The sequence below is a fragment of the Salmo trutta genome, chromosome 11, assembly GCF_901001165.1.
Source record: "Salmo trutta chromosome 11, fSalTru1.1, whole genome shotgun sequence".
NCBI classification, from domain to species: domain Eukaryota; kingdom Metazoa; phylum Chordata; class Actinopteri; order Salmoniformes; family Salmonidae; genus Salmo; species Salmo trutta.
In genome coordinates this window covers 16,302,430-16,318,679 of record NC_042967.1, presented here as the reverse complement: position 1 = coordinate 16,318,679, position 16,250 = coordinate 16,302,430, and the positions used below count along the sequence as shown (strand labels likewise).

Below are 16,250 nucleotides of genomic sequence, written 5' to 3'. Positions count from 1 at the left end.
AGAATCATTGTACCATCTAACCGCTGTGAAATATATTTTCTATAACCAACAATATAGCATTTTCAGCTGTTTGAGGCTGGTGAACAAAACCGAAAGTAAAAGATGCAAAAATATTACTTAAGAACGGGAAGCATAGAAATAACGCATATAGAACAGCTCTACTGCTTCTTATGCATGCTTTCAATGAGAATGAATTATCTATAAATCGTATTTCTATGTGAATTTGGTCAGGTCGCCCAAAAAGTGACATATTGCAGCTTTAAAGGATGAAAAAACCTGTACTGACGCATCACTTCCGCCCAACTAGAAACTCCATATTTCCCATCAACAACATTCCCATTCCCTGAGCAGCGTTCCAGTATTCATTCATTCCAAGAAAGTGACTGTGCGTTTTCCCTGTGCTAGTCCTGTGTGCCAGGGATAACTCCTTAATGGTGTGAGCATCCCTCCCTCCCCTGCAGTCAGAAATCCCTAAAGGGATTACCAGGAGGACCACAAGGACTCCAAATCTCAGTGAAGGGCATGGTTGGGGGTAAGCATCTAATCTCCTGGATGTATTCCCCCTGGAAGATAAAATGGCATCACCATAGAAATAGAATCCATAGAAAGGGCTTGCAACGTCCACTCATTATGCCATCATGGATTTAAATGGAGAAGCCTGTTCTATATTCTGTTTCTATGGGCATCACACAGTAAGGCAACTCACTAATTATAACAGTGTACAGTTAGGTGGTGTAGGTTTGTTGTTTAGGTCTGGTTTCCTAGACACAAATTAAGTTTGTATTCTGGACTAAATTACATACTCAATTTGGAACGGAATGTCTTTTGTGTATGTTTTTGGGCCATAGGTCTAGGTTTAATTTTGGTCCGGGAAAACGGACGTTAGAGTTTCCATCCTATGACCCAACTACCCTAATGAAATCCTATGAAGGGGGATGGAAATTATTTTGAACTTTCTAAAACCAGATAGAAAGTATTTAGAAATGATAATCAACCTACATATTTTTAAACACCTGCACTTTTTTCTGGCACCCAAATTGCTTTTGACAAACAAACCGGTCCGGAAAAAATGTGTGGCCCTCTGCTGATTTTTAAAAAATCCCCATGTGGCCCTCGAGTCAAAATGATTCCCCACCCCTGCTGTATAGAGTCCTCCTGGCACAGCCTGTCCCACCAAGTCCCCCTCCCCAGCTCCATCCCCAGCTCCATCCCCAGCCCCATCCCCAGCCCCATCCCCAGCTCCATTCCCATCTCCATCCAGATGAGATGAGCGCTGCACACATTTCATGGGAGAATACTCAGCTCATACATCTTCATCCCCGTTTACCATTTTTCTCCTTTACCCTCTCCCTCCCACTCTCAGTGCAGGAGGGGGAAAACGTTACCACAGGGGCCCGAGGACTTTAAATCCCAGTTTCCAGACTGATCCAGGAGAGGAGAGGGAGGAGAAGAGGGGGGATTAGAAGAAGCCAATCTCTGATATGGTTTAATCTCAGCGGCCAAGCAAACGCCGGCGCTCCCGATGCACGTTATTTATCACCTTCCCATCACCGGCGGTGGCGGGGATTTGCCACACAGACGCATCTGCCGCGGAATGCACGCAGAACCATTTCTAATGTAGCTCTCCTCTCTCAGGCCTTTTGCCGCCAGCAGCTCAAGACGCAGGTTACGGCTGCGTGGGTTTCGTTACCGAGGAGGAAAAAGTCGGTCCCGGATGATTTCATCTTCCTCCGTCTCCTCAGCGACCCCAGTAATCCACAGCAAACCCAAATGCACCCGTCTATCCCCTTCTCCACTGTCCCCCTCACTACTCTCGCCAAACCCCCCCCCAGACCTGGAAATCATTCGGGCTGCACAAGCCATCTCAGCCCCCACCCCATCCTCCTACCAGTGTGACAAACCACATGGGATTTCACTAGTTCTTTAAAACCTGCTGCCTCTGGGAATGACTCTTTTCCACCATGCGACATTTTAGTATTCCGGGGGAGACGTGACTAGGGATGCAACCAATGCCGTTTATATATCCTCTCCTCGTTGTTGTTTGAGTGATGCTTCGCAGCAGCAGCAAATGAGAGAGGGAAAAACATTGCAGGTGAATCAGAATCCAATATTTAATTGTACAATGTGAGGATAAAAATGTTGCGTTATTCGTCGACATTCAAAATATATTTTTTTTGTCCTTTTGTTTTATTTTAACACATAAAAGCATCACAACAACAATATACAAATTCTTGTTAATCTTTAAAACCAAAACACATTTACACATGCAACAATAGGGTTTTGAAGACAATGAGTAATTTATTGAATAATTGTGTCGTTTTTGGAATGTGTTCACTTTTTGCTTCAGCTCAAGAGCCTACTGCATTTGTTGTTATTGTGGTCTCTGCAGGAGAAAGGTATGGAAAGTCCCGTACTTCCAGAATAGCTGTAGTCAGACATACTCACAGTGAACATATATCAGTTATATTGTATATAACCGTTGTCAGATATGTAAACTGTACTGTTGACTTAATATTACATTTTAATGTTGATTTAACCTCAGAATTACTTGACTAGTATTATTAATAACTACCTTTAGACAGCTTGGGTGTAATAACGGTAACACTTTACTTAGTCTGCAAGTATATATCATAAACCTCAAGACAGTGTAATGGATATTACATGCTTATAACAAGTAATAAAGCATTATACCTGCTAATAACAAGTAATAAAGCATTATACCTGCTTATAACAATGAAGCATTATACCTGCAGGATATAAGTAATGAAGCGTTATACCTGCAGGATATAAGTAATGAAGCGTTATACCTGCAGGATATAAGTAATGAAGCGTTATACCTGCAGGATATAAGTAATGAAGCGTTATACCTGCAGGATATAAGTAATGAAGCGTTATACCTGCAGGATATAAGTAATGAAGCATTATACCTGCAGGATATAAGTAATGAAGTGTTATACCTGCAGGATATAAGTAATGAAACATTATACCTGCAGGATATAAGTAATGAAACATTATACCTGCAGGATATAAGTAATGAAGCGTTATACCTGCAGGATATAAGTAATGAAGCATTATACCTGCAGGATATAAGTAATGAAGCATTATACCTGCAGGATATAAGTAATGAAGCATTATACCTGCAGGATATAAGTAATGAAGCGTTATACCTGCAGGATATAAGTAATGAAACATTATACCTGCAGGATATAAGTAATGAAACATTATACCTGCAGGATATAAGTAATGAAGCATTATACCTGCAGGATATAAGTAATGAAGCATTATACCTGCAGGATATAAGTAATGAAGCATTATACCTGCAGGATATAAGTAATGAAACATTATACCTGCAGGATATAAGTAATGAAGCGTTATACCTGCAGGATATAAGTAATGAAGCATTATACCTGCAGGATATAAGTAATGAAGCATTATACCTGCAGGATATAAGTAATGAAGCATTATACCTGCAGGATATAAGTAATGAAGCATTATACCTGCAGGATATAAGTAATGAAGTGTTATACCTGCAGGATATAAGTAATGAAACATTATACCTGCAGGATATAAGTAATGAAACATTATACCTGCAGGATATAAGTAATGAAGCGTTATACCTGCAGGATATAAGTAATGAAGCATTATACCTGCAGGATATAAGTAATGAAGCATTATACCTGCAGGATATAAGTAATGAAGCATTATACCTGCAGGATATAAGTAATGAAGCGTTATACCTGCAGGATATAAGTAATGAAACATTATACCTGCAGGATATAAGTAATGAAGCATTATACCTGCAGGATATAAGTAATGAAGCGTTATACCTGCAGGATATAAGTAATGAAACATTATACCTGCAGGATATAAGCAATGAAGCGTTATACCTGCAGGATATAAGTAATGAAACATTATACCTGCAGGATATAAGTAATGAAACATTATACCTGCAGGATATAAGTAATGAAGCATTATACCTGCAGGATATAAGTAATGAAGCATTACACCTGCAGGATATAAGTATAGTGTTACCTATAAGATGACCTTTTCTATTTCAAACAAAAACCAGAAGATGGTCAGGAGGTGGCCGAACAGTTACATGAAAAAGCTAATCATAACACCATCTTTGAAGCGTATCAAAGCCACAGAGAAACACAGTCTGGCTCGCAACCACCACTTTGTGCAGTAACTGTAACACAACGACGCTCCTTTTTGTTTTCCAAAAAAGTACAACTCGCTACACAAGACAATGTGCCCTGTTTCGTAACGTGCTGGACAAAAACTGAAAGAAACCCCAAATGAAAGCATCTAAATAATAAAGCTGTTCTCTCTGGCATTGTGTCACTTATATGATACATCACATTTACCAAAGAGGACCTTATAGTTTCCCTCAGTCAGAGGCACACACACAAACAGGGAATGCAAGCATTAAACAAAAATGACATATTTAATAAAAAATAATTCAGCTTTGATATAATAATTTGAAAACGGAAATAAAAAGGGAAAACACAAGCAAAATAATCAACGTTAAAGATTATTGCGCCAAGGTTGTGTGTGACGATCACATGATCAATCCCAGCAGCGGCCATCTTTGTTGTTGACGTATTGGCGATGATTGTCTACTGAGTCCTTTACATAAGATTGACTGTAAACTTTACAGCCAAACGACACTGAAACACATTCATATACACTGAAAATAGACATTATGATACTGTCAAAAGGTACAATAATTACACAGGAAAGGAAATTACAGAGTTAAACCAACACCATAATGTTTATCGCTTCATCTTTTTAGAGTTTCTTCCTCCTGGTTTAAAAACTGGGAGGTTGTTTGGGATCTCTGAGCCCCCAGTGCTTCCTGCAGTGATGTCATCAGAGTTCTAACTGGACCTCTGACTGCATGTTGATGTCACTAAGGTCGGGCACTCTAAAAGAACCACCGGAATGCCTCGCCATTGTTGACTGGTGTCCTCTGTAGGAGAAACGAAAAGAGCAAAGGCAAAAGGTTAGCAACAGTTACCAAGGCGAAAGGAAAAGTGCTACATTTCTCTTTTTCTTCTTTTGAGCATTTTAAAACCAAGGAAAAAAATGTGAGTACAGTATAGAAGGCCACTGGGGCACCAGGAGGCCTACTGTATGTTGTCTAAGGTGGCCCGGGTTTCACCTTAGAATCTTAATTTTCTCTCACAAAGAACACTTTGTTTGTAAAAAGACCACAACAGCTGAGCAGTCAAACCACTCACTCACTCAACCCAAACATACCTTAGATATCCCCACGTCTAATTTCCTCTAAGAGCGTCCCAAGGTTAAAGACACCTCCAGTACCTACCACCCACCTCCCTACCAAACACCCACCTACATCCAAATAACCACTACACCATGATGAAATATTCACCAGAAAATTCCCATGATGCAACAATGAGGCGTTTAATTACGGGAAGCTCCAGCCGAAGTGAGGGGGAACCAGCGTGTCACTTCAATTTGGGGCCGCGCCAGCCCCACTACACTGGAGTGACAGCCACTTCCTTTTTGGAAACCAACTATCATTTATAATTCACAACATAAAAAATATTCCCCAGAAATCCCCATAACCAATTAGCTGTTTTTTTTGTGTTTTTTTTTTCAGCTCGACAGAAACGGTGGTGTCTGATTGAAACCAAAAATCACTTTACTCTGAGCAGAGAGGAGTGGAAGAGAGAGGAGGGGAAATGTGATATTTCAATATGAGTATAATCACTGACTCTTCACAGAGGAAGTGGATGAGTGTCTTAGAGCTAGGTACTCTGAAATAACCAAGATGTGGGCTGCATTAAAAACAAGTAGCTAGCCAATTCTGGTGCTATGATACAGTATGTCATATAATCCTATGTGGGATGAGCTTAAATATTGGTACGCAAATTCTGTATTCATTCAATCACCCGTTCATGTATATAACAAAAGATCCAGCAACATACCATTTATTCAACTTTCCTTCTGTATTTTGTCAGCAAAACTGCCATGTGAGATATACCAGGTACACAACATATTGCAACAATACAACATTATATTGCAACATTATATTGCAACAACACAACGTTATATTGCAAGATTACAACAATACATCATATTGAAACAACATAGTGAAACAATACAACATTATATTGAAACAATACAACATATTGCAACAATATATTGCAAAAATAAACAAGGATGCAAATGCACATTTTCCCACCACAAAACAGGTGTTTCACTAGAAAGTCACACAGATCTGACCTCAAGAGGGAATATGGGTAGAGATCCAGCACTGTGTTAGTGAACCAGGTGATGGGTTAGCGGCCAAGCATACTGCTAAGCACTTGTGTAACAACAACCAACTAATTGATGTACCAGCGAGTCAGTCAGTGAACCAATGACGCAGAGGGAGGGAGGCTACAATTCTATCAATACGGCCAAACACTAACATCACTGAATACATTTACATTTACAGGCCTACTCATTACAGGCCTACTCATCCAAATATGGAATTACAATACCCCCCCCATCGCCTACATAGTAGAACAGCTTCTAATATATTCTGAGAGAAGCTCACTAATACAGTACGTTGTCTTAGAGGCCACAATAACAGGAGGATTGACGTCCTGTAAACGCTAATACTAGAGCAACCGAGGCAATCAAAATGGGTTACAAGTGCACAATGATTTCATCATAACCTCTCTGGTCCGTTATGTCACCCGCCCCTTTCCACTCTACAAAACCCACACAAACACAGTAATGTCTCAACTAATTAGACGGAAAGCATTCATACATTAACTTCACTAGGGTAGGGGGCAGCATTCGGAATTCTGGATGAAAAGCATGCCCAACTTCAACTTTCTGCTATTCGGGCCCAGAAGGTAGGATATGCATATCATTAGTATATTTGGATAGACAACACTCTGAAGTTTCTAAAACTGTTTGAATGATGTCTGTGAGTATAACAGAACTCATATGGCAGGCAAAAACCTAAGAAAAATCCAATCAGGAAGTGGGAAATCTGAGGCGTGTAGTTTTTTCAAGTGGTTGCCTTTACAGTATAGTAACTTAGGGTTCATTTTGCACTTCCTAAGGCTTCCACTAGATGTCAACAGTCTTTAGAAAGTTGTTTCCGGCCTTTACAGTGAACAGAGAGCGGACGAGAAGGCCGGGAAGTTGGTGACTCAGAAAATAATATGAGTTCAGTGGCGCGCGTTCACGTGAGAGGTAGCTGTGTTCCATTACATTTTTGAAGACATTGGAATCGTCCGGTTGGAATATTATTGAAGATTTATGTTAAAAAGGCCCTAAAGATTGATGCTATACATCGTTTGACATGTTTCTACGAACGTAAATATAACTTTTTTTGACTTTTCGTCGTGACATTTTGCGCACGCTTCCTGCATTTGGAGTAGTGGACTAAACGTGCGAACAAAAAGGAGGTATTTGGACATAAATGATGGACTTTATCGAACAAAACAAACATTTATTGTGGACCTGGGATTCCTGGGAGTGCATAATGATGAAGATCAAAGGTAAGTGAATATTTCTAATGCTATTTATGATTTTAGATGACTCCAAAATGGCGGGTATCTGTATTGCCTGATGTTGTTTTCTGAGCGCCGTACTCAGATTATTGCAAAGTATGCTTTCCCCGTGAAGCTTTTTTGAAATCTGTCACAGCAGTTGCATTAAGGAGATGTTTATCTATAATTCTTTGAATAACAGTTTAATATTTTATCAAAGTTTATGATGAGTATTTCTATAAATTGATGTGTTCATTCACTGGAAGTTTTTGAAGAAAAAACATTTCTGAACATTACAGGCCAATGTAAAATGGGGTTTTTGGATATAAATATGAACTTTATCGAGCAAAACATACATGGATTGTGTAACATGAAGTCCTATGAGTGCCATCTGATGAAGATCAAAGGTTAGTGCTTAATTTTAGCTGTATTTCTGGTTTTTGTGACGCTTCTCCTTGCTTGGAAAATGGCTGTGTGGTTTTTCTTGTCAAGGTGATGTGCTAACATAATCTAATGCTATGCTTTCTCCGTAAAGCCTTTTTGAAATCGGACAATGTGGTTGGATTAACGAGAATCCTATCTTTAAAATGGGATATAATAGTTCTATGTTTGAGAAATTTGAATTATGAGATTTTTGTCGTTTTGAATTTGGTGCCCTGCTATTTCACTGGCTGTTGAATAGTGTGTCCCGCAGGTGGGACGGTCACGTCCCACCTACCCAAGAGAGGTTAAACCGCGAGACACCACTTTCCTACAGTATGAATTCCTATAGTATATAGAGAAATTAAGCAGTTGTACAATTAGAAAATACATATTTCATTCCTACAGTATTTAGCTGGCTAATTGAAAAAATGCCACTTTAACACTTTAGTAATGTAGGTTAATTTACAGGCCCAGTTAATGGAATTTACAGACTACCACCCCCTCAGTGTAACCGTCAGCCAACCAGGAAAGCATTTAAAGTACAACTTATGGCAACATTATTCAATTAGTAAGGTTCAACACAACCAGGTATTTATTTAACCAATTAACACACTTTTTAGATGTTTTTTTTCTCTGCTCTTTGCTTGAGTGCTCTGTTTATCATTATTTCAAGTGGGCTAAAACGCAGGATAACCCCACACTTACAGGAACCTATTCCCCCACATCTACTTCCCACTATCTCTATACTAGCAAGCTAACGCTACTGTCACCTGTTGGCTATACAAAAAAAAGCTCAATGAAATACTGGACATCACAACATGGAAATGACTGAATGTCCTCAAAGCTTCTCCTCTGGATGGAATAGAGGTGGGAATGGAAGTCAGGACGTGGCACAGCAGAATTCAGGAGAATGGACCAGGTCCAGAGGCAGGTAGCAGAGAGTTAGCCAACATCATAACGTATCATGCTATAACAAATATTGAAGTAACATATTGAAAGAGAATATAGCAAGGTTGTGAAGGTTACACACACACACACACACACATGGTTCTACAAACGTCTCAAACTATCTATGAATGAAGGCGAGTGTCAGAATAATGTCGGCTAATACAAACTGAAAGAGTGAAAATGTGTGAAATTTGGAGTGAAACGTGGAGAAAGGGAGACAGAGATTCTTGGCAACAGAAAGAGCTACAGAGCTGAAGCAGACAGCTAGAGTGTGAGCGAGAGAGAGAGAGAGAGAGAGGAGTGGGAGAGGAGCCTAAAACTAATCTGCAGTACGAGACGCATTTCCATGTTCACACGTAATTAAGAAGCGGCCCAGCCATGGGAAAGAACCTCCACCAGGAGCAGATCCTTGAAATTAAACCCCAAAATGAGAATGTGAAAGAAATAGATGGGAGTGCCGCACTGTATTAGCCCAATAACCAGGATCTACATTCTAAGAGCCAGAAAAAACAATACGCAACATGGAACCCTGTGCTGAAGCTCACTCCACCACATGATACTTTAACAGAGGGAATTTCACATGACAGAGCCCAACGAGCCATGCCAAACCATGCTGTACTGAGCTAGCCGGGGTTACACATCCACCAAAGTCGCTTGAACCGTGCTAAAAAAAGGACACTGCTAAAATAAATGACCGAGCCAACACAGTTTGCTTTGAGCCGGCACGATAGTGTGCAAAAGGTAGAAGCTTCCCTAGTCCAGAAACATGACAGTTTGTTCGGTAGAAGGCTGAGGCGGTGAGAGAAAGGAGAGTAAAGGGAGGATGTTTATGTTGATCCATATATTCGGTCATTGATCAGTCCCTGGATGGAAGTGTGATGCTCCACTCTCCACAATAATGACCCTGATGTGGGCGCTCGCCATGTCTCCGTTTTGTTAAGTCCTGCGCTATCGATCTATTTGGCGGTGGGGACTCTTGAGTGCTGCTTGCATTGTGTGTCTGAGACAGAGTGCGTGTGTGTGTGTGTGTGTGTGTGTGTTCTCAGATTCCCTCGTTCTCCCTGGTCCCTTGCCTTGGCTCACTGCAGTGACCAGGTACAAAGGCAGCTCAATTAGCACAGCTCCACGTCTCCTCGCTCCCCCGCCTGCTTCCGCAGCATCCCATCGAAATCACTCCATCAACCCACCGCCAGAGAGAAAGGAGGCAGAGAGAGGGGGGGAGAGTAGATAAATGGAGAAAGATAAGAGAAATAAGATGAGGGAGGGAGAGAAAGAGAAACGAAACAGAATGACACAGCGTGTGAGAGAGCAGAGAGACAGAAGAGAGAAGAGTAGAGAGAGAGGGAAAAGGAGGGCTGATAGTGTTGCTCCCCAGTCCCTGGCGTAACACTGAGGTTTCACCTCATGAAGTCAGGGTAACGCAGCTGCTCAGCCTCACGTCAACACCACTGGCACTCTGATGCCGCAAGCGTAGCATGCATAACTACCTAGCTACAGAGACACACAGGTAAGGAACACAATGCGAGCCACTACTGGGTTAGTGTTTAACCGAGTGAAGAGATTCACAACTCCCCTGAAAAATCCAAATGACTCCAACCCCACAAACTGGAAAGGCCCTGACATTTAAAGCAGAGCGACAGAGTTCAGGTAAATATCTTTAAAAAGGGACATGGGGGAGACAGGAAGTCAGAGATCACATGGACTGGGATATGTTCCGGGTTGCCTCAGAATAACATTGAGTTCATTAGGAAGTGTCTGGGGAATGTTGTTCCCATTGTGACTATTAAAACCTACCCTAAACTGTGGATAGATTCGCACAAGCTGAAAGCGTGAACCACCGCATTTAACCATGGCAAGGTGACTGGGAAGATGGTTGAGTACAAACAGTCCAGTTATGCCCTCCATAAGGCAATCAAACAAGCAAAACGTCAGAAAAAGTGAAGTCAAAGTGAGACAAAGAGAAGTCGCAATTCAACGGCACAGAAACAAGACGTATGTGGCAGGGACTCCAGACAATCACGGATTATAAAAGGGAAAACCAGCCACGTCGCAGACACTGACGTCTTGCTCCCAGACAAGCTAAACACAGTCACCCGCTTCAAGGAAAACACAGTGCCGGGTCACCACCACTCCCAAGGATTGTGAGCTCTCCATCTCAATGGCCGATGTGAGTAAGTCATTTAAGCGTGTGAACCCTCGCAAGGCTGCCGTCCCAAACAGCATCCCTTGACGCGTCCTCAGAGCATGCGCAGACCAGCAGGCTGGAGTGTTTACGGACATATTCAATCTCTCCCTATCCCAGTCTGCTGTCCCCACTTGCTTCAAGATGTCCACCATTGTTCCTGTACCCAAGAAAGCAAAGGTAACTGAACTAAATGTCTATCACCCCGTAGCACTCACTTCTGTCATCATGAAGTGCTTTGAGAGACTAGTTAAGGATCATATCACCTCGACCTTACCTGACACCCTAGACCCACTGCAATTTGCATACCGCACCAATAGATCCATAGATGAAGCAATCACCATCACACTGCCCTATCCCATCTGGACAAGAGAGGAATACCTGTGGAAGAATGCTGTTCACTGACTACAGCTCAACCTTCAACACCATAGTACCCTCCAAGCTCATCATTAAGTTTTGGGCCCTGGGTCTGAACCCCGCCCTGTGCAAATGGGTCCTGGACTTCCTGACAGGCCGTCCCCAGGTGGTGAAGGTAAACAGCAACTCCACTGATCCTCAACACAGGGGACCCCCACAAGGGTGCATGCTCAGCCCCCTCCTGTACTCCTTGTTTACACATGATTACGTGGCCATGCATGTCTCCAACTCAATCATCAAGTTTGCAGAGGATACAACAGTGGTAGGCCTGACTACTAACAACAACAACGAGACAGCCTACAGGGAGGAGGTAAGGGCCTCCCCCTCAACAAAACGAAGGAGCTGATCATGGACTTCACGAGGCTGAAGAAATTTGGCTTGGCCCCTAAGACCCTCAAACTTTTACAGATGCACCACTGAAAGCACTCTGTCGGGCTGTATCACCACGTGGTAGAGCAACTGCACCGTCCGCAACCACAGGGCTCTACAGAGGGCAGTGTGGTCAGCCCAACGCATCACCGGGGGCACACTGCCTGCCCTCCAGGACATCTACAGCACCCGGTGTGTCACAGGAAGGCCAAGAAGATCAGCAAGGGACTCCGCCACCCGAGTCCCGGCCTGTTTACCCTGCTACCATCCAGAAGGCAAGGTCAATACAGTTGCATTAAAGCTGGGACAAAGAGACTGGAAAAACAGCTTCCATCTCAAGGCCATCACACTGTTAAATAGTCACCACTAGCCGGCCTCCGCCCAGTACAGTACCCTGAAATTTAGTCACTGGCACTAGCTGGCTACCACCCGGCACTCAACCCTGCACCTTAGAGACTGCTGTCCTATGTACATAGTCATGGACCACTGGTCACTTTAATAATGTTTACATACTGTTTTACTCATTTCATATGTATATACTGTATTCTAGTGAAGGCTCATCCTATTCAACTATTGAATAGGATGTAGCTCAGTTGGTAGAGCATGGTGTTTGCAACGCCAGGGTTGTGGGTTCGATTCCCACGGGGGACCAGTACGGAGAGAAAAAAAAAATGTATGAAATGTATGCATTCACCACTGTAAGTCGCTCTGGATAAGAGCATCTGCTAAATAACTAAAATGTAAATGTATTGCTGTACATATACCATTCAATCCTACAGATTTACTACATATTCTATCCATAATGTCTATACATCCCATGCCATACATGTAAGGGATAAAGGCTGAAGTTCTGGACATTACCTTGGAAATATTGGATGACGCAGGGCCTCGTCCCTTTACAGAGTTCATTTTTCCAAGGTAATGTGGAGAACGGAGGAGTTTATCCCGTTTATACCACAGTTGCCCAAGAAAACAATATGAAAGCACACATTTACCGGTAGAAATACAAATGTATACTTTTTCATCTTTTGGTTGCTAGAAACGTTTGCCTTCTCGTCAGGACACTCGTCAACACTGATGTTACTTACGGGGAGACCGTATTGCATATCAAAGACTACGCTAAAAGCTAGCTAAATAGTTTGTTGGTAGCAAACTTGCCAATATGACAATCGAATTCAAAAATATCAGTTGCTGAAAACAGCTGGTGAAACTAGAAACATGTGGGAGGATTTGACACCTTTAGTGGCGGAGAGGACCAGAGAAATTAACTCATGTTCATCAGATGCTCCAAAAAATGTGTCTTTAAAAACAGATCAATGCTAGCTAGCTAACTTTTTTCCTCGTTGGACCTGCGTTTACAATGTAGTTTTATGTAGTTGTTGGTTTAGCTTTCTGTGACTTTGTAGCAAGTATGGTCTGAATGGGTAAGTGCATATTGCATCATGATTTAAAGGTGTCCCGTTATCTGGTTTTAATGTCCATACTAGAATACCCTTCTAGCCAATCAGAAACAAGTATTCAACAATGCTGTGGTAATAATATATGTATACTCCAGACTCTTCCTAATATTTCTTTATTTCTAATTTCCATTATTTTACTTTTTAGATATGTGTATTGTTAGATATTATTGCACTGTTGGAGCTAGGAACACAAGCACTTCGCTAGCAATACAATGCAATACAATTAGTTAAATATATGTATGCGACCAATAGAATTAGATTTGCACTAGTCTGGCCTTCCTCTCCTAGAAGGATACCGTGAGGTCCTGACGACAGCTGAAGCTGATTGGCCATGGCAGTGTAGTTAATGGTGGGGGTCTGGCGTGTCCTGATTGAGGGTTAGGGTTAGGGGTGAGGGCGAGAGGAGGATGGTTGAAAAGGGGGTGAGAGGGAGGAAGAGAGGGGGGTGAGAGGGGGAGGGGGGAGAAAGGTGGGATGAGGAGGAGAGGGCTGCTGACTCATAATCAACCCCCCTGATCTGATAGTCTGTCAGGGCTGTTGTGATAACACAGATAGCACCCAAACACATCCCTCCTCCCTTTCTCTGTCGCATTTCTCTTTCTCACATTCACAGTCTAATGCATCCCTCCCCCCCCCAGGCAGGCAGGCTGGCGTCACGCAGAGCGTAGCATTGGTAGCGTCCAGAGATAAACCACTCAAGACGATGAGGACGATAATGGGCCACGCCACAGCACCTCAAATTCAATCAACGCCCGCACGTCAATACGAATGAGCGTAAAAGTGAAATATGCTCGCCGGCGTGCGCTAAAAGACGCCACCCAGGGCCGGGCTTGAAACAACAACAACAACAACAACAACATCTAGGAGAGCCGAACAGAGGGGGGAAAAAAGGAGAGAGAAAATGAAAATACTGTCTATTCCGCCTCTCCCGCCCTCCCACTCTACACGGCTCAGCAGCGGCGGCTGCTTCCAGGAGGAAGAATCCCACTGGCATTCAGACCAGCCCTACTTTAACCACAGACGGTGAATAAATTACCCTTTTGAACTTGGGGTGATTGGAAATGTGCCCTGGTTCCCTTGAGACATGTCTGGTACTAATCTTCTCTTACAATCTCCCCTTCTCTTCCCCAAACACACACGCACACACACACACACTTTTCCCCACCGCTACGGTCATGAAACTTAATTCAGCCGTAATTACGCCAGACAATTTCTGAGCAGTACCAACTCCCTGCTCGGCCATACACTCTCTTTATGCTTCTGACTGAACAGAATATTCAAGGAACTTTACTACTTTCTCTCCCTCCCTCTCGCTCAAAGAAAAAGGGATGAAAAAAAAGGTGTCTGGGAAAAATGTGTGAAGTGTCAGAGCAGAGCAGAAATCAGAGCAGAGGGAGAGAGACAGACATAGACACAGAGAGAGACACACACAGAGACACAGCGAGACAGACACAGAGAGAGAGAGACAGACAGACAGACAGACAGACAGAGAGAAGCTTCTTAGGAGACACACATAGTTCATTGTCACTGGGCAGACCTCCTTCCCCTCCACACTCTCACCAGGGGAGGCTGAACTGAATAGCAGTCTGGGGAGAGTGGTGTTCTGCTAGGCTGCCTGATGTGCTCTGCTCCAGAACGCCTCATTATAAACACACAGCCCCATCCATACGTTATCCTGACACAGCCATTACTTATTAACGGCTAGACTGACTGGGAACCAGGCCACCTTCCAACAACTGCTGCAATCCTTTGGAGGAGTCAATCCTGACAGCCCTGGTGTTCTGCTAATAAAATACAACACACACAAAGCTATGGATACACACGTGGGGACACACACACGCACCCTCTCGTTGACACTAGGCTAGTCTCTCCCAACGCGCTGCCTCTCAAATGTAATTAAAAACACATTCCACACGCCGTAACAACTGCAACCCAAACTGAAACTCAAGTACAAGCTAAGGTCAAACAATTTGTTTTGCTTTTTTTCCCCTCCCCAAAGTTCCTGCTGCCACAAAACACGGCAACGCCACATCAAGGCAAAGCAGGCTGCTACTGTCTAGATAGGCCCCTTCATCATGTCGTAACATCTTGAAATTAAACGGTTAAAAGGGAGAAAAAATTACCTTGATGAATTTCTTTAAACTCTTAAGTGGAGGCAGACAAAAAGGTAAGGAGGAGGGATGTGAAGAACAAACAAAAAAGGAAAGAAACTCAAGCTGTCAGAACCAACCAAAGTGTAGCCTAGTCACAGATTCTGGGCCACTCTCCACTGCTGTGTCCCAAATGGCAACCTATCCTCTGTATAGTACATCACTTTTGAACAGGGCCAATTGGCTTCTAGTCAAAAGTAGTGCACCAAGTAGGGAATAAGGTGCATTTGGGACACAGCCCAGTTTTCCCTGCCTGGAAAAAGAAAGTTTCAGCAGCGGTGCAGTCAGCCTTAACTGATGGGTTATATATTGCCTGTCACGTCATTCTGAGGGAATATTGGGGCGTTGCAGAGGCTCACACCTGGAAGGTACGGCAATCCATCACCACCTGCACTCTGAGGGGTGTGGGTGTGTGAGTGAGACGTGTGTGTTTACGTGCGTGCTTGAGATCTCATCCACACTTCTAGCCAATAATCCAGCCACCCAAAGCCTGCTTATAACCCTCCTCCTCCATCCATCCAAGGCCGCCATCACGGACAGACCACTCACCTATTCACCCACACGCCATTGCTCCCCTCCCAACACACACACACACACACACACACACACACAACCTCGGCCGCCTTCCCTGCGTCAAACGTCAGCCATAACGCAAACACCCCCCTTCTACATCCATCTTCAGCCAGAGAGAATATTACCTATACAACGATAACCATCAAAAGGTGTTGGGTTGGTCTGTTGGTACTACTGGAGATAAGGTAAAGGGGGAGGAGGGGCTGGGAGC

General features: G+C 43.1%; 1 protein-coding gene across 6 annotated transcripts in view; it reads right to left on the bottom strand.

The window, feature by feature from the left end:
* Positions 1-2,093: 2,093 nt before the first annotated feature.
* The window catches only part of LOC115202314 (CXXC-type zinc finger protein 4), a 31,588-nt gene continuing 17,431 nt past the window's right edge, over positions 2,094-16,250 (bottom strand). For 3 of the 6 annotated variants that reach the window (XM_029766390.1, XM_029766391.1, XM_029766392.1), the window contains one exon: positions 2,098-4,972. In XM_029766390.1, the coding sequence (XP_029622250.1) occupies positions 4,928-4,972 (45 nt within the window). In that variant the 3' untranslated portion in view covers positions 2,098-4,927. Of the gene's footprint in view, positions 4,973-16,250 lie in introns of all 6 variants that reach the window. The other 3 variants (XM_029766386.1, XM_029766387.1, XM_029766388.1) reach the window with 2 other exon arrangements.